The 24,258-nt window shown below is 40.6% G+C and overlaps 3 protein-coding genes and 1 non-coding gene across 4 annotated transcripts in view; 3 read left to right on the top strand and 1 right to left on the bottom strand.

The window, feature by feature from the left end:
- The window catches only part of chchd7 (coiled-coil-helix-coiled-coil-helix domain containing 7), a 32,057-nt gene extending 31,482 nt beyond the window's left edge, over positions 1-575 (bottom strand). Inside the window, exon 1 of the mRNA XM_060933094.1 lies at positions 473-575. The gene's annotated coding sequence lies outside the window, so the exon portion shown is untranslated. The remainder of the gene's footprint in view (positions 1-472) is intronic.
- Positions 576-920: 345 nt separating this feature from the next.
- Positions 921-10,007, top strand: plag1 (pleiomorphic adenoma gene 1). Its single transcript, XM_060923374.1, has 3 exons — positions 921-1,049; positions 5,868-6,206; positions 6,653-10,007. The coding sequence occupies exons 2-3, from the start codon at positions 5,971-5,973 to the stop codon at positions 7,578-7,580; spliced, it is 1,164 nt and encodes a 387-aa protein (XP_060779357.1). The 5' UTR covers positions 921-1,049; positions 5,868-5,970; the 3' UTR covers positions 7,581-10,007.
- Positions 10,008-14,842: 4,835 nt separating this feature from the next.
- rps20 (ribosomal protein S20) lies at positions 14,843-23,728 on the top strand. The gene is made up of 4 exons (XM_060933051.1): positions 14,843-14,953; positions 19,170-19,269; positions 19,443-19,516; positions 23,475-23,728. The coding sequence occupies exons 1-4, from the start codon at positions 14,951-14,953 to the stop codon at positions 23,655-23,657; spliced, it is 360 nt and encodes a 119-aa protein (XP_060789034.1). The 5' UTR covers positions 14,843-14,950; the 3' UTR covers positions 23,658-23,728.
- Positions 19,309-19,377, top strand: LOC132896791 (small nucleolar RNA U54). The gene has a single exon (XR_009656170.1). It is a non-coding gene; the product is annotated as a small nucleolar RNA U54 (small nucleolar RNA).
- Positions 23,729-24,258: the final 530 nt, after the last annotated feature.

Here is a 24,258-nt window from a genome sequence, read left to right as displayed (position 1 = left end):
TAAGGGCATGGGTTGACATGGTTGACGTCCACACATAAAACTCATGGACATTAAACATTCATTCAGTCAGGTTTAAACCTCATGATTTCCGAGTAGAAAGTGAAAGCTCTGTTCGAGGCGGTACTTCATTCAATCCAAATGACCTCCAAATAAACAGGTGAAGCCCGCTAGGCTAAGCAAAGGCTATGACAGTAAAACAGCATCTGACATGAACACAAATAGCACAGAGGGTGGTGTGGGTGGTTCAGACAGTCTGCAGAAAGTTAATCGGGGTTTATATTCATTCATTCATTCATTCATTCAGAAGTTGCCAAGCAACAGTGTCAGAGTCCTATAACGTTATCATTGTCATTAGCTTTAGCAGCGGTTAGCCTCAGACTCTCAGCACAGTGTTAGCTATTACACAGTGTCAGGCTTACGCTTTAAACCGCCTGCAAATGAACAAAAAAGCGTTTTTAACAGTTGTACTCACCGGTTAGTACACTTCAGGCAGCGTATGTCAGCACATCTCTGAGTTACAGAGACACCTAGCAGCTTTACCTCATGTCAGACGAAAACACAACCCAGCACAAGTCCCGCCCCTTACATGATTGACAGCACACTTTGACCAATAAGCGGTGTGAGTTAAAATAAACCGGCAGCTACTTAGTAGACTGACAGGTCTTCCAGCCACTAATTTGGAGTCTCGGGCGGTTTAAAACCCACCTATTGTTTTAAGTCGAACTTACTGAAGTCACTTCGATTGACAGAATCGCCGACGAGTCCGAAATTTTTGATTTTCTGAAAGGTGACAGTGAAATATGAAAATGACAGGGTTATACACAAATCACAGAGAGCGAAGGGGCGGGGCAAGCGCGTAGGCGTGGCCAAACGGTGTTTGGTTGCACCGCAGCGCATAGCCTACACAATGGCTGCTGGAAAGAGGAGAAAGCAAACAATTTTCAGGCCCGCCGCGTCCAGCAAAAAATATGAGAAAAAAAATTATTAAAATTCGGAAAATAGGTGAAAGTCAAGGAAAACGCCCTAGAAAGGATGTTAAGGCTCCTACGGTAAGTTTTGCGCAAATTAAGTAAATTGTTACAGTGTTCTTGAATTAAAATATCGGCGTTATTCAAATTATGAGAGTCAGGGTGAGCTAGGGAAAAAAGTTCGCGTTAATCAGCGCCCAGTCTGGGACCTGAGAGAAAAGCAGCGGAAAATTCATAGAAAATTAATATAAATTAAGTTGCTCTGTCTTGTCACGTCGCGTTCGCTGCAAATCAATGTCAACAAACGGAGGAACTCCTGGAGGTGTGAAAAAGTTGAGGAAAAGTTGTGAATTTGGGTTGAGTGAAAGGTTTTTGTTTTTCCCCCTGCGAATATAATAACAGCGCTCGTGCAGAGGGGCAGCTCTCGCCAACGCACGCGCGTTTGAATATGGTGTATACGAGGAGAAGAAGAAAAAGCATATAAAATGCACGCGCCGCTCGCGCTGCTCGAATTTTGACACATACATGCGCGCGAGACCACAGTAAACACCGTGTGCATGTGCCATATTACATGCGCAGTGCCGAAATTGCACCAAACGCGTTTTCACTGAACCACGTGATTTGCAAAACTTGTTGGTTGTGGACGGAGATCACATACATACATACATACACGGCGTTTCCGTGTGGTTTCAGGGGGCGATCGGCTGCCGTGAGGAACTCTGCTTGTCAATATCGCAAACAACCAAAATGGAGGGAGAAGTTTCAGGGGGGACTAATTGGCTCGATGCTAAACATTTTCTCCCGCCAGTTACAAAACCCAGTTTCGGTCCATAACACCCGACAGCGTCCTATTACTCACTTATATTCAGTGGCGCGAGCGTGGTGTCAAATCGAACTGATTATTATGGATCGCAGCCCATAGGGTGGTCAGTCATCATCAGAGGGGTCCATGTGTGTGTGTGTGTGTGTGTGTGTTGGAACGACCATGCGGTTCTTATCACATGAAACTCTTGCTTTTGCATTCATGCATGCGCTCCATCACTACACCATCCATCCACTATTATTATTATTATTATGCAAACACATTTTGGAGTTGTTCTGATGCGTGCGTGTGAGCTAGGAAACGCATGTTGTGTGTTAGGGTTCACGTGGCGATTGGAAAGTCGCGGCTTGTTGGAGTGCGCGTGAAGCAGATGCAGCTCCACGTGCGGGATATGCAAATTAAAAGCCGACACTTTAACCCGCGTGGCGTCTCAACTTGTTTGTTTGTGTGTCACGTTTCCGCTCGAGAGATATTTGTAGCCTGAGCAAGCGCATGGCAACGTCCTAAACCGCACAGGCTACTACCGCACTAAGTAGTGTGTGAAAATAGCACGCGATTTTCTGGTAACTATGGTAACCCATGATGTAGTGCGGTAGTATGCGGTTTGAGAGGCGGCAGCAGCACGTGCACTCCAGAGCCGCACGTTACAAATCATTCCTTTGATCGAAAACTATTTGATGAAGTGATTTCGGATGGTTTGTGGCATTCCTACTGTTCTGGATTTGCATTTAAATATTTAAACAATTATTCATTACTGTTTGATTGTTCTGTTCTGGTTTGTGTAAAAAAAAATCTGTTTTTTTTTTAATTCAGTAATTTAGAGATTATTATTGTTTTGGTGTGAGGTGCTTCATTCCTGAATTTCTAAATAAGAGAAATGATTTCTGATGGTTATAACATCTTGCCTGGTTATAACTATAATTTCCTTTTGTTTTGTTGTGGCTTGTTGTTGTGTGTAGATGTGCTGTTTGATGTGACTTTAAAGGAAGTGATTTAGGATTTTTGAGGTTTGAAAAATGTTTTTTGTTTTCAGTATGCTCTAATCAAATATGAAATTTTTAGCAAAAAGTTTTTTTCTTTTAAAAATTAGATGTAAAATAATCTCTCCTAGCTGATCAGTTAGCTATTTTACGAGAAAAAAGTCATTGCTGTCACAAACTGTCAGAAATGTTTGCGTGTGTAGCTGTTTTATATCTTTTCCTTTTGGTGGTGGGGGGGTATTTAAATTTGCTGAAATGATCCCGGATGCTAACGAATCGTTTAGGAATGCTGAACAAATAATTTTTATCTGAATTTATCAGTATATAAAATTTACAAGTATGGTTTCTAATTTGGTGTGTATCTAGTTCTTTCTGTGCAGCAAAACATTTTCCTAAGCTGTTAGTTAAGTATCTCATGATTAAAGGTTTCCTCAACAATTTGGGTAATAAATTTACTGAATTAATGTCAGATTAATATGTATATTTATAAGCAATGTATATGAAATATAATTATGTAGAATGTGCATTCAAGAGTCCTATTTGTTGGAGATAATTTCATCTGATGTTCACCACGAGCAAATTTGTTTGTTTGTAGTTAATAATTAGCACTGAAATAATGCTAGCAATTTAACACGAATAAAAAAAAGTACAAAATTCTTACCAGTGTTTTTTTGTTCTTGAAATAAAAAAAAAATTGTCAGTCTACCTTTCTGACAATTTTACAGTGCAGGTTGTAAAATAAAATGTTTATCAGGTGACATCTTGCTGTCTTCTGAGGAAAGTCTGGACTAATGCAATCGTACAGCCAAAATGTCAGCCTCTAAATTCATGAAAAATGCTGATCATTCAATCCATAGCTCATGAATAACACTGAAGTGGGATAGAGAAATATCGAACAATTGTACGCTGGTATATGGATAGTTACAGATTCTTAGACTTTGATAAAGAATCACACTGCTGTAAGGTTCTGCAAAGAATGTTTATTGGTTCTTTGTGAGGAACAAACTGAAGAACCATTCAGGGTTCGAGATACAGCCTTAGGGTCCGAAATGTAAGAGTTTAGTACTAGTGGGCAGATATTGAGTGTCTCTGTAGTCCTTGGTACAATATCACAGGCTGTCCATGTACAACTCAATGGATAATGATGGAAAGAAGTAGAAGTGAGTAATGATGGATGCAGATTGGTGTGCAGAGATAGATGGATGAAATCGGTTTTGCCCCAAGATTCTGTAAGAAGAAAAAAAATTTACTTATCCAACAGTTTGACGAGCAGCACCACGGTGTTGCCATATTTCTGACTTTTGTTCTTTCGTTGCATTCGAGTCAGAATATTTAACTCCTTGATCTGCCAGCTAAATGTTTCACCCTTTGTCGTAAAGCATATTATTCAGTAACTACCATTTAATAACTACAGTGAAACTAATACAAAATGTTCATAGTTACAAGAGTGAGAAAGTCACTCTGGATGCACTAACAGATCCTGAAGGTTTTTGTTTTTTCCTATTATAATCACTATTTCATTTATATATATATAATTTCTGATATTTCCCATCATCCCACTGGATGGATGCTCTATGGGATAATGGTGTATGTATAGTAGTAAATAATTATGATTTGAGATTTTGTATTGAATCCTGTAATGAACTGAATTGTCTAAAGGTTTCTCCTTAAACTGAATGTGTTGCAAGACGAGGATTGATGCCCATAAAAATGTGTAAGCTTGTGCATTTGCAGAAAATTGCAGTCATTTTTACTCGAAGCTGTGAACATATGCATTTTATTTACTCAAGTCCAATAATATAGACATACAGTGCGGTCCATGCAGGCTTTTTGCTGCTTTGGCCATGTATGTGAGCGCTGTTCAATCTGAAATGAAACCATATTTATGAAAAGGCTTTAATATCAAGTATATGTAGCCTACATTTATATCAGGCGACCCATGTAGGAATTACACTCGTTTTCATACATAGTTCTCTCATTTTATAATCCCAGACGTAATTTGGTAATTGACTGTTCAGTTATTTCTTGGCCAGTTGTGTGTTGTTACATCACTAAGCGCAAGAGAGCTGACAAAAGGTCTAGAGTGGATTCAGGATTTCGTGTATACATCTGGAGTGTGTTACTGTTGTCAGTGCCAGTAAAGGAAGCCATCGTGAGACTGAGAAGCAGAATAAATCAATCAGACAAATAGCGAAGATAAATCACCTGTTTGGTACAGTGTTTGGTATACATGCTGGACAAAACCCCTAAACACATAGTTCTTCACCATGTCCTCAGAGAACTTAGCCCAGGTAACCACTGGTACCTTTTGTAAATGTGCTTTAAAAGTCTGTCGAATTCTGATCTAGTTCTGTAGCTACATGAGATGGAGGTGAAGTTGTACCACGAGTCGTGGAAAGAGGAAAGGTTGGGGAAAACGGAACTGCTTACAATATAAAGCATACTACCTCATCAAACATGAAAGATGGCGTTATGACCATGTATGGCCTAGAATGCATTACTCTGACAGAAGGCAAAAGTCCCCCAAACAAGCAGGAACTGAAAACAGCCTGCAAAGAATAACCAGGAAAGATACCCAGTGTCTGGTGATGTCTGAGAGTCACAGACTTCAGGAAGTCATCAGTCGCAAGGGATTTGCAACCAAGTACTCAGTTACAGTTTTATAAATTATTGCGTTCATCCACTTTCTTGTATTTCTCTGAGCTATTAAGGGGGACTGTGTATTTAAAAAAAACCCCAAAATGTGATTGCTGTTTGTCTGACTTGAAATAGATATAAAGGCAAAAGATAAAGTCAGGCTCACGTTTTGCATTCTGTAGTCTTTTTTAGCTCATTCTAAATATACCTGCGTACAGACACAACAAGAGTTCATCTTCCATTTATTTGTCTGAACATGTTCACCGTTGTATATCACGTACGTTAGTGTTTCCCTGACTCAAGACACAGATCTGTGAAAAAAACAAAGCTTTCAGTTCAGTCAGGTGCAACGGAATTAAGAAACACTGTTATATCAAACAGAAATGCAGTATGTTTGTCCAATCTGCTTTTTCCTTTATTCTTCTGGAACCCTACCATCATCCTCTCTCACTTCCTCAGTGCCTGGCGTCTCTGTGGTGTTGAAGATTCAGCCTCTGTCACTCTGTCAGTGATCGGACACATCGCTTGTGTCCGCTGCGTGGCTGGCCTGCGCTAAGTCGCCATGGCCACAGTCACCCCCGATGATGACTGCCCCAACCCGGCAGAGCATGATCGACTGAGGAAGAGAAGGCCAGATGGCAAAGGGAGGAAAAACTTCCCCTGTCAGCTTTGCGAGAAGGCCTTCAACAGCGTGGAGAAGCTGAAGGTGCACTCCTACTCGCACACAGGAGAGAGGCCATACCGCTGCACACACACTGACTGCACCAAGGCATTTGTCTCAAAGTACAAACTGCTACGGTAGGTCCCATTGGGATCCACACACTCGTTCTGACTAACAGATGCTTAGAAACTGACTACTAACCCTCATGTTCTGTTCAAGACAGAATTCAATCAATACTGATTGATTTTATAGCAATGCAAATATTTCTTGTCTCATACCTAACAGTTAAAATCAACATAAACCACACTGGAATCAGACTTGAGAAGCTCTTCATGCACATAGTGATCCTCCCAATGGAATGTTTGTGACTGGGCTCTGATTTTGCTTCATTTTAACAAAGACAAGTCGGTTGAATTGAGCTGGGTTAGAACAATAGATCACTTATAAAAAAAAAAAAATATGGGAAAATGTGCTGTTGTATAATATTTCAATGCTTCTCATATACATACAAACACTACACACACACCTTTTCTTGCTCCACTTTTCTTTCAGTATAATAATGCACGTCAGTTTGTGTCCACAGCCACATGGCCACACACTCACCTGAGAAAACCCACAAGTGTAACTACTGCGAGAAAATGTTCCATCGCAAAGACCACCTTAAGAACCACCTGCACACACACGACCCCAACAAGGAGGCCTTCAGCTGTGCTGAATGTGGCAAGAGCTACAACACCAAGCTGGGCTTCCGAAGACACCAGGCTCTGCACGCAGCACATCGTGGTGACCTCACCTGCCAGGTGTGTCTGCGGCCATATCCCAGCACCACCCTGCTGCTCGAACACCTCCGTGCCCACGCTGGCAAAAGCGCCACGGCTGCAGCCAAGGAGAAGCGGCACCAATGCGAGCATTGCGAGCGCCGTTTCTACACACGCAAGGACGTGCGGCGCCACCTAGTGGTGCACACGGGCCGCAAGGACTTCTTGTGCCAATACTGCGCGCAGCGCTTCGGCCGCAAGGACCACCTGACACGGCATGTAAAGAAGAGCCACAGCCATGAGCCGCTACGTGTGAAGGCGGAGCCGCTGGAGCCCTCAGAACCACACCCCTACCTGTTTGGCCATGCCTCCTACTCTCCTCCGCCACCGCCACTCCGTCCCGAATTGGAGAGCTATCTCCTGGAGCTGCAGGCAGAGGAGGTGCCGAAGCTGAGTGCTGCTACCACATCGTCTGGAGAAACACCTCCATCTTTGGACTTCCTGTCTCCTCTGTTTAACTTCTTTCCCTATGGGCAAGGAGCAGGGCCAGCCTTGGGGGTTTCCTACAGCCAGGAGGAGGGGCTTCCTGTGATGACACCTTCTCAGGATGCTCCTGATGCTCTTGGCTCAATTCACACGCTCACGCATCCACACACGCTTTCACAGACACACACACTCACCACAAGTTATACACACTCGCCAAGCCTGAGTACAGCCACCACCCTGCCTCGCTTTCACCAGGCCTTCCAGTGATCCAAACGTACACAAGCACACACATTTAGCTACCATAGCACTTACACACACACTTACATCAACTTAATTTGAATACAAAAAAAAAACCCACACCAAGACAACACTTATTACTTAAGTCGGTGATAATTGTTAAATTATGTGCCTTTGAGAACACATCATTTGCTCATTTAAATATGTTCAGTATACATTTTAGGAGTTAGCAAAAGAAGATGTTGAACATCTGACAGCTGTTATTCAAAACAATCAGTCTGGTTTACGAATGTGTATGTGCCTTGGTTTGCAGTGAAGTTTTGCTCTCAGACACTGAGTGCATATTAGTGGTGCAGCTTAGCTAAAAATTCCATAACAATCGTCCATTTTGTGATAAAAGCATATCATTTGGTACCGAAAACCAAAGGCATTAAAGAATTGATATTGAGCCATCTTGAATTTTCAATATGTCGTCCATGGCAGCCATTTTTCAAATTGGCCACCAGTGACCACTGTTTTCAGATCGATTTTCTTATCAGCGTTAGATATTTAAGTTATTCCACGAAATCGAGTCGTACATGAGCAGACGGCTGATGAGGCGTGTAGCACTGAGTCGGCTATAAGCCACGTATGACGAGTTTGAGCGGAACAACTGTTCTATTCTATCCACATTCACTGGATTTTGAGAAACAGCATTTTTATTTTTGCAAATGCAATCAATAAAAACTTTATACAAAACGTCTGACAAAATCCTTTCCGCATACAAACCGGCGAAATGACAGTAGCAATTAGTGAAAAATGTGATGATAATAATAATAATTCTTGAAAAATTTGTATTTTTGGGGGTTTTGTCTTCATGTAGAGTTGTTATTTCGTCCTCGGTTGGTTCAGCAATGCGCTCCGCCATTTTGTTTTTCTCTGCTCATGGTATATGAGCTGATAGCCTATTAGTAGAGTAGCCAATCAGAGTGTGCGATTGCTCATATCCAGTGAATGTGGATAGAATAAAATATGATATTAAGGACTACATTTATTTATAGTTCTTGGGAATTGCCTTTTTGATATTATATGCAAGTCATTGAAAATTCAAGATGGCAGCCATGACGAGTATGAAAATTGCAATAAAGTTGCAGGCTCATCTGATATGTATGATCTCTGTGTCAAATTATACATTTTATTATGATGCAAAATTAAAATTTGGAACTTTAGAATTGCCCAGAAGCTTCCTTCTATCTCACAATTCAAGATGATTACTATTTTTTTTTTCCAAGATGGCAGCCATGGCCGGCTTAAAATTGAAAATTCATGATGCCTATATCGATATCTAGATTTTTTTTTAAATGTCTTTGGCTATAAGTGTACTAAATTATTATTATTTTATTATCACAAAATGCACAATTGTTATGGTTCTCTGCACCACTATATAGCTTTCCCATTTAGCACTTTGAATTTTTAGTGATGTTCCATCAAAGCTAGACATTTTCTTTTCCTGATATTTTTGTTGATTACTTTGTTTGTTGGTTCACAAGCTGATGGGTACTGAAATGCCAGCATCTAAGTGACTATACACAGCCAAAGGCAACCAAACCCCTCAGAGCCAGAGTGTGGACGGCTCATCTTGTTTTGCCTTTCTTTTTCTTTTTTTTTGTTCTTTTTTTTAAATTTTATTTTTAAGGCCGTTTGCCTTCATGCTGCTGCTCGTTTTAAGGGCCTTAAACTTTATCAGTGCAGATCTGCTTCACTATACAAAGCAATAAAGGGAAACATGGACTGACTTTACAAAGACTATCGTGTAGACACAAACAGCTCTTAAACACCCCCTTCAGTTTTTCCCCTGCCGTTTGTCTTTTTTTTTTTTTAATTTAATTTTATTTTTTTGCTCCTGGACTTTAGACACCAACACAACCTTCAACCTCATCTGCCAAAATGCTGTCCATTGCACTGATTCTGAATCTCATCAATAATAAAACAAAAACATTCAGTTGTATGGATCTGTGCTGTCGCGTCTAAAGCACACACAGAAGTCTGAATGATATACGCAGTCTGTGAAGAAGCTCTGTTGTGAATAAGATACATTTCTACAGATCATTTTACCGAGACTATAGATAGCTCCAGAGGCTGTAAAACACACCTATGGTTGGCACAATCCTTTTCCCAAAACACCCAGCCAAACCCCTGTCCAGATGTGTGTGTGTGTGTGCGCGCGCGCGCTGAGTGAATGTTAGGGTCTTGTTGAATCTACATTGGGAGCTGAAGGTTGATGGATGCTGGAAAGCCTCCAGGCTGGGCATATTTTTCATAATAGCACTTTCTAAAGAATCTGATGCCTTGGTTTTGTCATGTTATGAATATGTATTTTATGTTAAATAACCTTTTGCATAAAATGTTTAGATGTCATATATAGCTTTTAGCAGATTGTTAGCATGTGTATATATATATATATATACAGTGTGTATGTGTGTGTGTGTGTGTGTGTGTGTATATATATATATATATATATATATATATATATATATATATAATGCTATGTGTGTGATATTTTTACAGGTACACTTTATACAGTGTTTAATGTTGTAAATGTCTCCTGTTTTTGCTTTATTGCACAAAACGTCTGTGTCTCTCACTGAGACTTAACACGATGGTTTATTCTACCCGTACTTCTTCTTTAAAGCACTTCCATCATTCGTTACGTTTTCAAACGGTTTTTATAAATATCTTCATGAATCTGCAGTTTGTAAATACTTCAGTATTGAGAAAAGTGTATCAAAACTGGGAAGACCAGAAAGCCTCAATGTTTTAAGGTGTGAAATGGTGATGTCATTTGATGCTGCTGAGTGGCTGACGGATTACACAGAGAAGCTGGTTGAAATGCTCTGCGTTCGAGCATGTTTTCATTGGGAGACACAGACCTTTAGCAATTCTCCTATTCAGTTTCAGTGGTACCATCATGCAGTGTGTGTATGTGTGAGAGTGGAACAGTCTCTGGACTTGGATAATGCTGCTAATGGACATGGGATTGCCCATGATGGCGCAACAGAACTTTTAGTTTTTCTCCTTCTTTCAAATCGACGTAATGTTTGAAGAGGGAGCGGACATGTGTCCACGCGTGTCATATTTTGACGTGTCAGTAAGGCGATGTAGTTCTTATCAAAGCCGATTAGGAGCTGGATGTTGCCGCAGCCGTGTTTCGAGGGAAGGGTCTTTGCAAAACTGAACTCTGAGTGACCTTTTGAAGGCGAGAAGAAAAGAAGAAAGAGTGTTCGAGAGACAGCATTCCAGCCGTAATGGTGTTTTACATGGTGTCCTTATAGTTTTAATCACCTTTCTGTAATGCCATCCTGTGATAGTGGCTTTCGCTAATCAATGTATATGTTACCGTAATGTACTTTTACAAACTACTGTTGTATGTGTATATCCCAAGACAGAATGATTCATAATTATCTGTGTGTGTGTGTGTGTGTGTGTGTGTGTGTGTGTGTGTGTGTGTGTGTGTGTGTGTGTGTGTTGAGAACTTGCTGCTGCAGCCTGCGTTTTCTTTTGTCTCTAGATGACATCATCCAAAGAGAAAGTTATTTAGTGGCTGGCTGGATGAGCCAGTTGTGTGCTGTAGAAGGTGAATGGCAATGTGTGAATGTGTGTGTGTTTTGTGTCTGAGAAAGAGTGTATCTGTGTGCATTCAGACGACCTTTGCTGCTATGTGAGGAGAGGAGAGATTTGGTCCAGTGTTAATACTGTTCACAGTACTGAGAGCTCAATAAACATACCAGAAGGACTCATGTTACAGACTGTTTTTTTTTCCTGTTCCTCATTGTGTGTCAATACACCGTATGTAAAATGTATTAAAGAAGAGAAACTAAACTGCAAATTGCATAGTGGGAGCTTTGGAATAACTGGTTTTGAGCAAATTGGAAAAAATGGGAGTGGGAAAGAAAAACTCAAGAAAATATCGAGCAGCTGTAAAATACTTGTGCAGGACTGAAACAAGGTACATGGTGCATGAAGTAAAATAAAGCATCATGGTGGTCAGAGGGAATGTTTTTGCTGGGTTTTTTTTTAATTAACTGACTGGTAGCATTATTTATTGTTATTACATTATATGATTTATTTATTTAATTGAAAGCATTATTGGGAACAGCCACTGTGATTATGATAGGTTCATGGAAGCCTAAAGTTTTTTTTAATGAAGTTGTATGACCTGTAGTATCTATTCTTGCTTAGTTTATAAGCACTTAAAGAAGTAAAAAGAATGACGATTATTAAATGCACATGCAGTTTACAGTCTAGATAAATCTAATAAAATTTAGTGCTTTGATTTTGTTTAGATTTATGGTATTGTATGCAGATTCATTCATTCATTCATTCATTCATTATCTCTAGCCGCTTCATCCTTCTACAGGGTCGCAGGCAAGCTGGAGCCTATCCCAGCTGACTACGGGCGAAAGGCGGGGTACACCCTGGACAAGTCGCCAGGTCATCACAGGGCTGTATGCAGATTTATTATTATTATTATTATTATTATACTAGAAGTCTATTCCTATATAACAGAAACACACTGAGGACAAAATAATGAAACTGTATTCAAATAGAATAATGTTAATATATGCTTTTAGACAATAACTAGCAGGTTACCCGGGCATTGCTTGGGTTTTGCAAAATTCTGGGCTGCCCCCAGACTTCCATGTCAAATTTGGTGCAGATCCATCGAGAAATGGTGATGTTAACCCAAGACAAACAACAATCCAAACATCCACCACCCAGGGGCCCACTGGGGATCCCCTGGGGACCAAATATGGAATTTCTGAGTTCTGCCAAATTGTGGCTATCTCCTTTACCTACGTGCCAAGTTTAGTGAAGATCTATCGAGAGTTTGTGTTGATAAATGTAATGTGAAAGGCATTGAGGGAGGGGGTGGGTGGATATTGTGCCCCCCAGTGACCTCCCTGGAGCCCGTATATGAATTTTGTTTATATCTGCAAAATTCCGGGTCATCCCCGGACCTACTTGCCAAATTTGGTGAAAATCTGTGTAGAAATGGCGACATTAGCTCAAGACAAACAAACTTTGCCGCTTATTATATAGATAAGACGTGCTATATTATCTTATATCCATTAGATGCTTTCCAATAGCTTGGCAATGCTGCAATGATATTAGTTGTATGTGCTGAAGGATTTCTGACTGTGGTCTCTCTCTCTCTTAAGTGCAGTGTGCTCTTTTTTTTTAATTCAAGAATTGATCTGAACAGTCCAAAATATTCCTCTTTTCCTCACTCACATGAGCACATAACTATGGGTACTTTTGATGTTTTGGGAAATTGCCTCGCTTTAGGCACTTAGTGATGCAGTGCTTAGAGTTGACATGTCCGAAGACAAAATGGTTGATGGGGATAAAAAAATGTTTCTTCTGTCCTCTCCTGAAATCACTGTGATGATGTTGTAGAGTGACATTATCTATAAAAGTCAGTGAGCCTCAGGTTGCTCTGAATGACTCTGCTATACACAGCATATGTATCTGCCTGTCTTGAATATATGCTTTGCATCATCAACAATTTTTCCCCTGGTCATTGCTGAACATGCAGCACAACATTCACTGTATTGTCTTTTTTTTTAAATTGTTTTTTAGGGTATGAAAAGTTGTAAATGTTTCTTGCCCTGATATCTGTGGTGAGTATGAAGCCCTTTATACTATTCCTTACTGTCTTTCATTACTAATTCCAAAGACTATATACAAACAAAAGAGCAAAAAAACAAAAACATCCCATTGGTGTGTATGAAATAAATTCTCCCGAATGCATATAATACATTAAAATCAGCTGACTGTGCCAATACCTATGCTCCCTGAAATTAAGGGTTTGGATGCATGATGCTCCAAAACGTGTGCAGAAAATCCATCCATCCTTCATCTGTAGCTGCTTATCCTATTCTACAGGGTCGCAGGCAAGCTGGAGCCTATCCCAGCTGACTGGGCGAGAGGTGGGGTACACCCTGGACAAGTCGCCAGGTCATCACAGGGCTGACACAGAGACAAACAACCATTCACACTCACATTGACACCTACGGTCAGTTTAGAGTCACCAGTTAACCTAACCTGCATGTCTTTGGACTGTGGGGGAAACCGGAGCACCCGGAGGAAACCCACGCGGACACGGGGAGAACATGCAAACTCCACACAGAAAGGCCGTTGCCGGCTGCTGAGCTCGAACCAGGACCTTCTTGCTGTGAGGCGACAGTGCTGCCGTGCAGAAAATCCAAAATGACTAAATGATTCTGTATTTTGTGTATCTTATTTATTCTTTATTCTCCCATGATGAGTCCATATTCTCATCTCATCTCATTATCTCTAGCCGCTTTATCCTTCTACAGGGTCGCAAGCAAGCTGGAGCCTATCCCAGCTGACTACGGGCGAAAGGCGGGGTACACCCTGGACAAGTCGCCAGGTCATCACAGGGCTGACACATAGACACAGACAACCATTCACACTCACACCTACGGTCAATTTAGAGTCACCAGTTAACCTAACCTGCATGTCTTTGGACTGTGGGGGAAACCGGAGCACCCGGAGGGAACCCACACGGACACGGGGAGAACATGCAAACTCCACACAGAAAGGCCCTCGCCGGCCATGGGGCTCGAACCCAGGACCTTCTTGCTGTGAGGCGACAGCGCTAACCACTACACCACCGTGCCGCCCCTGAGTCCATAGTGTTGTGCTATTTATATTTGTATTCATTCGAAATGCCTTTTATGGCTTTTATTAATCCTTGGCTTTGTGATCCTTATGAATGAAACATTATGGTATAACGGCCATGAAGGCCTTTGATGATCTAATTTGTCTCTTTGATGAGAATGAAGTCTAGCACTGCCTTTGCTCCAGGCTGCTCATGTTGTTTACTTGGTGTGTGGTCCCAGGCTTTTATACGGTTTATTTACAAGTTGCTAATGTTGTTATCTTGAGAGAAAAGTTTGTTCTGGTGAATGAATGAAATCAACGAATTGGTAATATTTTCTCTCCTTAATAGCTGCAGTGATACACAACATGGCAGTCAGCACTGGACTTCACAGTGCGTCAGTGAGCGCATATCCTGAAGCGCCCAGTGAACCCGCTGACCCTCTGTCCTGCTTCTGGACGCTGACGTCAATGGGCGGAGACGCTGGCAATCATTTGTCGTATCAGCCAATCCGCTCACGAGCTCCTCTCCCGCCGTCTAAGCTGCGCTTTCTATTGGTTGGATATGAACGTGTACAGAGGTCACGCAGTACCCGGATGTTGTATATAAGGCTCTGAGGAGGCTCTTAGTACTTCCTTTTCTTTCAGGACTGAGGAAGCGGAGAGTGTCTGTGCTTCCTGGCTCACCGCTGTTCGCCTCCTTTTCCCACGAATAAGTCGGTCAGGAATACTCAATTATGGTAAATGCTTTATTTTTTTAATTTCTCTATGTTTTTAACCAACTATGTCGAATTATTTCCGTGTTTTTTAAAATAAATGTATTTTTCTTCGGGCACGTGCGACTCTTGTTAGCTGGTTAGCTTGCTAGCTTGTCGTTGGCGGTGTTTGAGGATTAATTGTCCAGTATGTGTGGATGTTTTTAGAGAATTTAGTAACTTTCTCTGTTAGTGGTACTGATAAATTGGCTTAACACTACCATGAGTTTAAAAAAATCACTGTGGACTAGACTTGGGGCGGTTACTTAGTTTTTTTTTAGATTACAATTACAGCAAATACTATGCTAAATTCTGTTCTGGGCAAGTGCTTTTGACCTATTTAGGCATTTATGAGCAATACTAGTCAATTAAGTAAATGAAAATAAAGGAAAAACGAAAAATAAACGGCAGTTTTACTTGCCACTTTTATTATAATTTTATGTATATTTTCACAGGGCTCAATTCCGATTGGTCAATCAAGGAGGGCTCCCCCCCCCCTTAACACGGGGCCGTATTTCTGAAATGCTATTGGCTAGTTCGTTGCTTGGTTACGGTTACAAAAATTAGCAAATTTTGTCAACAAAATGGCTGACTCAGCAATGCTGTGTTTCACTATTAGATAAAACTTTATTGTTCCATTTGGGAGGGTTCCCTCTGGGAAATTAAGATTCCAGCAGCATCATTACAGGTAAATGGAGAACTTCTAGATAAATTAGTATTTTACATATACAAATATAAAAAGAATAAGATCTGGGGAATGAAGGGCTTTCAATTGGTTTCTCGTTTGATGAAGAAACGATAAACCAATTGGAAGCTGCAAGTAAAAATGAAAATGCCAAAAAAAGAATGTTTGGCTTTCTGTGTTTAAGAAATGGGTGGCAGAAAGATAAATAAACGACTCTAGTGGCATTTGAATGCTGGGAGTTAGACAAGGTGCTATCGCAGAAGTGAGGAAATAAAATGGGGGAAACTACGAGCCAGACTCTCTTAAAGTAATGCAGGCTTTTGTAAAGTAGTTCCAATAAAATTTTGTAAACCACTTTAAAAATCCTCATGTGTTGCCGTGTCATGATGAAAGATGCTTTAGAAACTGATTCAAATGTGCCAGATAGTCTTGTGCCCTGATTGGTTCAGAAAACGTGAATGGCAAATCTTGTGAACTTGAATGGCTTCTGAAGTATGAATTTGGCTGTATATATTATAAACAAGTAATTGTATGTATGGTTCCTCGTAAAATTAAGGATCAATTGCACTCATGATTTCAAAGTTTTGAAGTTGCCCTCTAAGTCACTCATGAAATTAATCCTTAATTTTACAAGGCCCCATACGATTACCTATACAAAATGTAATGTAAAACTGCCCAGTGTACATTAAAGTGCAAGAGACTATATATGAAAACATGCATAATTTCTTCTGTTTCTGATGAGCAGATTGGTTGTGTGCTGTAGTACACATAGGGAAAAATGACTGAACTTTTTTTTTTTTTCCTGCCAGATTTAGTTATCTTCTGCAAAATAGTTTTGCTCTGTTTTGAGTTGAGAAACTGAGTGGGAGCAAAGTTAGAGTAACTGTGTAATGGATGGTTGTGGCTCTGAACTGAGTAATTTCAAGATGCACTGAATAGTCAAATACTAGATAAGTGAAGCTGTTGTAAAAATTGGTTTCGTTTTAGAATGGTGTTGGAATGTGTGTGGGGGGACATGACCTTACCCATTATGATATGACCTGATGGGATTAATAGATGGCAGTGGGATGGGTTATCACTTCTCATTGAGTGGAATGGGAATTTTTACTCTCCTCATTGAATTCCTCTCCCACTGCCAACCCTTTATCCCAAAATAAGATGTAATTTTTGTTTGATGGCCAGTTAACTGTCCAAATCAATGGAGCAGATTTAAGTTTTTGTGCTTGATACATTCCTAAGACTGAACAGAATCACCAAGTGACCAAAACAGTTTGACAGAAGGGTAAGGCAGGCCTTTCAATTACATAATTTGGGCTACACTCCTGTAATTTCTGAATTTGGACTTTTTCTGTCATGATACAGGGTAATTTGGGCTTTTCTGCATGTGCAAAGTGCTGTTTTCCCAGCCATCTGTGTTTTAAACCTGCTGCTGTTTTTAGCTACAAAGTTATGTTCTTGACAAAATAATTAGAATATGTTTAGTAATTAAAAGATGTGTTGGGGTCTGAGGAGAGTCTGGAGGAAAGGAGTCTGAATGAAAAAGCAAGTTACACACTTGCCATTAGAGACAAACCTGTAACAGACCTGTGACACAAGGTTTTTCAGTCACATCACAAGAATTGGCCATGCAATTCAGTATGTAGTCAGGGAAAAGATCTTAGTTTAAATGAAAGGTCAGTGTCTAAGACATCAACAAGAGGACCAAGCTCCAAGTCACTGATTTCCACCCACACTGTGTATTTAAGATGCAAGCTGTATCTTAAATGCGAACAGCTGTGTCCTGAATAGCTCTTTTATTCAGTCTTTTACCTGATTTAAATCATAAAACACTAGGTATCATAGATATTGCAGTTGAGGTCAGATAATGTGGGATATAGGGCTGTTTTTAAATGATACAGGAATTATTAGGAGAATTTAGCACAGTAAGGTAGTAAGCATTCTGGTTCACGGTCCAGAAGGTGGCAGTAATGCACCTAAAAGCTGTTTGCCAACTGCTATAAAACAATATGAAAGATTTACCTAATGTGGGAATCCCACTCTGGTCATTGGTATGCGATTCTCACTCCTCCACAAAATCATGGTGATGAAGAATTCGTGCTCTGCGAGGCTTACGGCTAGTTTGACGAACCAGAAACATGGGAATGGTGTGGATTTCGCGTCAGTTATGAGATGCATGCGAATTCTGGCTAATTTTGGTGTTTTTAAAGACGAAAGTCAAGACATTAGATTTTACACAGCCAAGTTTATTTAATCAACATTTTGGGGTTTTACTTTTGGTAGCATATTTTGGGCGCTTGACCTTAATTTGGGTTTCATGTAATTGAAAGGTCTGTAAGGTCCCCCCCCCAAAAAAAACACACATTCCAACACTGTTCTAAAACTCCATTTTAGATGATGACATGCATACTACATGGATATTATTGTAGCTGGACTTGTGCTGAATACAAAAGTCATGATTTTGAAAATACTGCTTAGATTTGTTGATGTTAATAAAATCATTAGAGTGCCAGAAAATACCCTCAGAGCCCAGAGTTAGTCTACTGACCTTGCAGGTAACTGGACCCAAAGATGTTCAGTATACGCAAGGTACTGATGACCTTCACTTGTATTTTTACCATCATGTAATTGATTACCATTATTGGTTACTACAGTTACAGCGTGTTTAAAGAAGGCATAACTTTATTCATCACTTGTGAAATTCCTCTCTACGTTTAACCCATCTGAAGCAGTGAACACTCACCTGCGCACACGTGAGCAATGAGCACATGGAGTAAATTATGATTTAGATAAAAAAAAGTAGTTGATTACCCCATGTCTCCTGTAGACGTATTGTGTTTAGTAGCATGTTATGAAAGTGTTATTTCGTGTTTTGGCCAGTATTAAGATTTAGTCCAATCTGTGGTTTGTATGTGAAGTTTGTGGAAATTTGATCATGGCTAACAGGAGAAGAAAAAAGACTGAATATTTTGACAAACTTGGGTGAAGCTTGATCACGGTCTCATTCTCACAATCCACTTTGAGAGCTGATATTTGGGCTGATTGCCTTCCCACTGCACATGTAGTATGAAAGTGTATATTTTAAAGCGTTTTGTGTGTTTTTATTTAGTGTCTGGTTCATTTAGATGTCAATGACATCTGAATACTTCACAGCTCAGTTTAACAGCTTGCACAAATGAGCTGCCCATAACCCAAAATACACTGTTCACTTGCATGCATTTTCATTGATTCAGGGTTGGATTGCTTTTTGAGCAATCAAACAGTTGAGTTTGACTGGGGCAAGGTCACCTTGATCAGACAAGTTGCTTTGGTCTGCATTGAGTTTCTTGTTCAAGTCCCTCAGTGTGACACCAGGGTTCAAGTACAGACTGGGCTGCATATTGTGTGTGAAAGCGGGTTTTTTATTTTTTGTGAGAACATGCTGAGTAATGAATTGAGAATTGCTCTGCATGTGAAATGCTGTACATCTGATTTAATTTGTTTCTAGAAAATGCCCCGTTGACTGCTTCTAATTTGCAGGCATTCAAAGACACTGGCAAAGCTCCTGTTGAGCCTGAGGTGGCCATTCACCGCATCCGGATCACCCTCACCAGCCGTAACGTCAAGTCTCTTGAAAAAGGTTGGGGGTTTAAATTCTTTTTCCTTTTTTATTATCCAGTGGCAATGAGGATAATTTGCATTAAAATGATTACGTATGAATTAAATTATACGCTATTCTGAGCTGCTGTTCAAATCCAAACCCAGGATTTTCCTTGTAGATTTTTGTTTCTGATGTGCCTCTTGTCCCTTTAGTGTGTGCTGATCTGATCCGTGGTGCCAAGGAGAAGAGCCTTAAGGTGAAGGGACCTGTGCGCATGCCCACCAAGGTAAATAATACAGGGAGGGGGGGAGAGACACTGTCTGAAATCACTCCCTAAACAGTGAACTATGGCGGTTGCACTGAAAGTGTGTTGGGGTGAATGGATGGAGGAAGAAACGCATTATAAACGGACGTTCAAGTACAGTTAAAAATAGCAAGAGAATAGAAAATATAGTGGGTTTGTGTAGTGAGAATTATTGCACCCTATATAGTGCACTCAAAGTATCTCATAATGCATCATGAAAAGTAGTGTAGAACCGATGGTCACTAACCAAGCAATATATCATGCATTGCGGTTGCACTGAAAGTGTGGGGTGAATGGATGGAGGAAGAAACACACAAATGGCCATTCAAGTACTTTTAAAAATGGTAAAAGAATAGAAAATGGTCTAAAATTGAGAGAGAAAATACAAGAATAAGTTGCAGTGCAGAGTGAGGAATTAATCAAAGCCTCGAATTTGATTTAATAAAAGGCAGGGGCAAAGAAGAAAGTATTCAGCCTTGATTTAAAAGAACTGAAGGATGCAGCAGACACGGAGTACCTTGTATTTATTAATGTGGGAAATGCACTTGGTATATGTATTTCACAAAATGCATGCATGCATTTTGAAAACCCACCAGCTGACTGTGAAATTGGGATAAACCTTGCTCCATGTTGCACTTTAAATCAATAGAATTATTGCTAATTGTGTATATTAACATGTACTATGAAAATTGGGCAAGTCTTGGATAAAATTGACTGGTGTTCTTGCTGCATGTGACACTCGAGTCTGACTATTGTCTTCATTTTTACTGTTTGAAATGTGTGATGACTAGCATTTAATTATAAATATTTGTGCTGCACTCTGTTTATGCAGTGTAGATGTTTCCCCACATCTTAGTATTCTGTATATTGCCTAGTGTCCTTTCAGTTAATATAGGGGCGTTCACACAGCAACTTTTACTCTGGTGTAGCACCGGGGCTGCCCTGGTAGAGCATTCACACGGTACAAAGTTATACTGGTGTCGCCCCTGAAAGCTGCTTAAACCGGCACAAATCTAACCCTGCTCAGGAGGTGGTTTAAGAAATTTACTCCGGAGTAAATGCTAGTTTGCGGGGCAGCACCGATATAAAATGGGACGTCTGAACGCTACAGGGGTAGACTTGCTACGCGTGAGGAGAGTTGATTACATACGGGCATTGCATAATTTGCATCCTGGTATTTTGCGCTTCCAAAATAGCGAATATCAACAACAGAACTGTGTCTTCCGGTGTTGCCAGATTGGTCAGTTTTAAGTGCATTTTGGCAGATTTGAACATATTTTGGGCTGGAAAACGTCAGCAGTATCTGGCAACACTGGTGTCTTCATCCACGTTGTTCTCCCGGTGCTTGGTGATGCCAATGACAACTGCGAAAAGGAAGTACATTTTCACGCATGCGCATATTTCATTTCCGCATTATTACGATCGTATAGCACGGTCGCAAAAACTGCCGTGTGAACGCAAGTGGGGCTGCACCGGTGCTAACACGCTTCTCTCTAGTAAGCAGGTTTGTGATGTGTGAACGCTCCACAAAATTTACACCAATGTAAGATATATCGTACAAAATACATCAGTGCAGCATCGATGCAAATATGTGCCGTGTAAACACCCCTATTGCCTAGTAAACATTGTTCCTACCAATTGGTTCAAATTAAGTTCTTTTCTCTCCTGGGTGCTGGTTAGTGAAATTAGTGTTGACTTAAAGGTCATAGGCAATGGTCAGAGGTGAAACGTAGAATATCAACTTTATTGTCTAGAAGAACGACCCAAAAAGCGAATTCAATCTTGGTGTCTAATTTGCACCCTAAAATTGAATAAAACAGTTAAAATATACTGTTTTGCTCAATTTCTGAAGGTTTGTTTACATCTCACTTATGCGCACTTTCACCGCCAGGGGACCGTCATCATGATGTCATTTAAGGCAAACAGACCAGGAGCAGCTCTGTGTTTACCTGTGAACTGAGCACATGTGTACAGACTTTGGTCGTGAGAGGTTGTGTAAAATCTCTGAAAGCGATTTTGAAGTAGGAACTCTTCAAATTAAATATTGAGAGCTGAAACCATACATGTATGAACCTATGGCCGTTGCGAAGCAATCAGTGAACGTGGCTCACCGTACGGCCTCGGAATCAGACAGCGACTCGGCTGACTCTGATCGTGGTGACCCCAGACCTCAAGAAGACTCGCGCCTTTATCCTGGTAGTTATGATAAATTCTTACTTTCGTCGTAATACTAAATAAGAGCCCTTTTGAAGAATAATTAAACCGCCCTCCTAGTGGATATCGGGAACGATTACTTGACAGTGTGCCGGTAGGCCACATTAGCCTGCCATCCGCAGCATTATACTATTTATAGCCGACTAAGCGAGGAAATATCCCTTTCTTATTTCCACAATGATTGTACAGGATCCCTCAGGATTCTTGACTTGTCAATTGCAAGCAAAAGTAAAAATGTTTACCTTTAATCTTCTCCTTTTTGCTTGAGTGTTGCTGCTCTGTTTCTTCAACTGCTTGATTTTGTTTCACGTGCACAATCCACTCTCTGCCTCTTCTCCTCTGGAAAAAAACCCCCACAACCCTCTGGCTTCACGCGCACAATCCACTCTCTCTGCCTCGTCTCCTCTTCTGAAAAAACCAACCCTCTGGCTTCACACACAAGCCACACACACTGCCTCGTCTCCTCTTCGGGGGGAAAAAAACAAACCTCTGGCTTCATGCGCACGATCTCCTCTCTCCCTCGTCTCCTTTTTCAGAAAAAGCCAACCCTCTTGCTCCGCCTCTTCTCCTTTTCCGGAAAAAGCCAACCCACTCGCTCCGCCTCTTTTTCAGAAAAAGCCAATCCTCTCGTTCCACCTTTTCTCTTCTGGAAAAAGCCAATCCACTCTCTCTCTGCCTCTTCTCTCTCGGAAAAAGGTAAAAACTTCCTGAACCGGTCCTATTGTTAAAGTTCACTGCACAACAGTAAGGCATGTGTGGTGTGTTTTTTTTTTTTTTTTTTTTTTTTTTGAAATTCCCGAATGCATGTCTGCAATCAAGCCGAATGGCAATGAAAATACACGGAAGTGGACTCAAGCGGTTTGTCTTAAATGAGGTCATGCACCAAGTGGTCACAAATAGCTGAACAGAAATTCGCCATGATCTGCGTTAACTTAAGTAATTAAAATATTTCTTGGGACCAGAAGAAAATTAGAGGGTTTTTTAACATATAAAGTTTCAAATGTGCATAAAATTAAAACCGTTGCCTATGACCTTTAAGTTTACTGAACCTGTTTATCCACTGGGCAGGTTTTAGACTAGGGGGAGGTGGAGAAAGTCTGGGATGTTTGAAGAGAAATGTATGAATTGAATGAACGTAACATGGGCCCTGACATTAATCTGAAGGTTGAGTACAAATTGCAGCATTGAGCTGCCACTGCTGGGCTCTTGAGCAAGGCCCTTAACCCTAAACTGTTTGGTTACATAAGATGTGGGCCACTGTGGATAATTGTCTGCCAAGTGCCATAAATGTTTTTCTTTCCATGGCCCATTTTATAACTTTACAAATCAACAAATTTATAAAAGGAAAGTCTGCAAACGTGATCTGGAACAAACCTTAAAGATCTGGAGGTTTTTTAATATGAGGAATGGACAAACTTTAAGAGCACTGCCATCTGAAATGTTTATTCATCAGTTTTGTGGAAAAATGGGCCTTAAATCCAGGGTGAACATGTGGTATTGTGACTACCATGTAATGCACTGCTCTGTGCAATTGCATCCAAGTTGTCTTGATATTCTTGACAATATGTAAATTGGCTACCAAGTATCCTGTACAGAGAATTCAGCCTGACTAGACTTTTTTTTTTTAAAACCCTCTAAAATGTTACATTTTGTTTGAATTTGCAGCAATTTAACTAAATGTTGGTCAGTTTTGTGCTGTAATCCAGGCTTTTTCCCCTCCTTTCAGACTCTGCGCATCACCACCCGTAAGACTCCTTGTGGTGAGGGTTCCAAAACCTGGGATAGGTTTCAGATGAGGATCCACAAACGCCTCATTGACCTTCACAGCCCGTCTGAGATTGTCAAGCAGATCACCAGCATCAGCATCGAGCCTGGTGTTGAAGTCGAGGTTACCATCGCAGACGCATAAGCTGGTTTGGGTTGCCAGTGTGAACAGCACTGTACTATTCATGTCTGCTCAATAAAAGAATTTGAATAGAACATGCTGTGGTTTTGTGTGTGTGGTCTGATGCAGCATTGAGTTGCATACCTTGTCTTTACTTTGGTAGCATGATGTAAGCACAAGCAAATTTAGCGGATGTGAGTGGGTTCCCTACATGCAGCTGTAATGGTTGCAGTAAATATGAAAACTTTAAATAACTCAAGCGTGCATATTGAACATTGTCCATTTCTAGTACATTGTAATTCAAACATGTTCAGTGAAGGTTGTTTGACAAACATAGGGCTGTTGAACCCTTTGTTCAGATGGGGTTCAAACATGCTTGCAAACTAAATCCTTGAACACTGGTTTCTACAAGTAAGCACCATTGGTAGTGCAGAATGATTTCAGGGATTCAAATTTGTGCAAGAATTTTTATGGATGTGCAAAAAGCATGTTTATTTGATAAGTATTCTTATGACAATGCAGACTTCAATAGGTGGCCCTCGAGTGTTTCAGATTGCAAACTGACCATGTAATATGCTGTAAATGATTAGTGCTATTGTTTTATAAAATGGCAATTAACTAGCCT

Source organism: Neoarius graeffei, chromosome 1 (genome assembly GCF_027579695.1).
Source record: "Neoarius graeffei isolate fNeoGra1 chromosome 1, fNeoGra1.pri, whole genome shotgun sequence".
Classification (NCBI taxonomy): domain Eukaryota; kingdom Metazoa; phylum Chordata; class Actinopteri; order Siluriformes; family Ariidae; genus Neoarius; species Neoarius graeffei.
This window is presented reverse-complemented; position numbering and strand designations above follow the sequence as displayed.

Coding starts and splice junctions, on each gene's coding strand:
- plag1 (XM_060923374.1), top strand. CDS start 5,971: ATGGCCACAGTCACCCCCGATGATGACTGCCCCAACCCGGCAGAGCAT. Junction 6,207..6,652: donor TCAAAGTACAAACTGCTACG/GTAGGTCCCATT, acceptor TTGTGTCCACAG/CCACATGGCCACACACTCAC.
- rps20 (XM_060933051.1), top strand. Junction 19,270..19,442: donor CGTCAAGTCTCTTGAAAAAG/GTTGGGGGTTTA, acceptor TTGTCCCTTTAG/TGTGTGCTGATCTGATCCGT. Junction 19,517..23,474: donor CTGTGCGCATGCCCACCAAG/GTAAATAATACA, acceptor CCCTCCTTTCAG/ACTCTGCGCATCACCACCCG.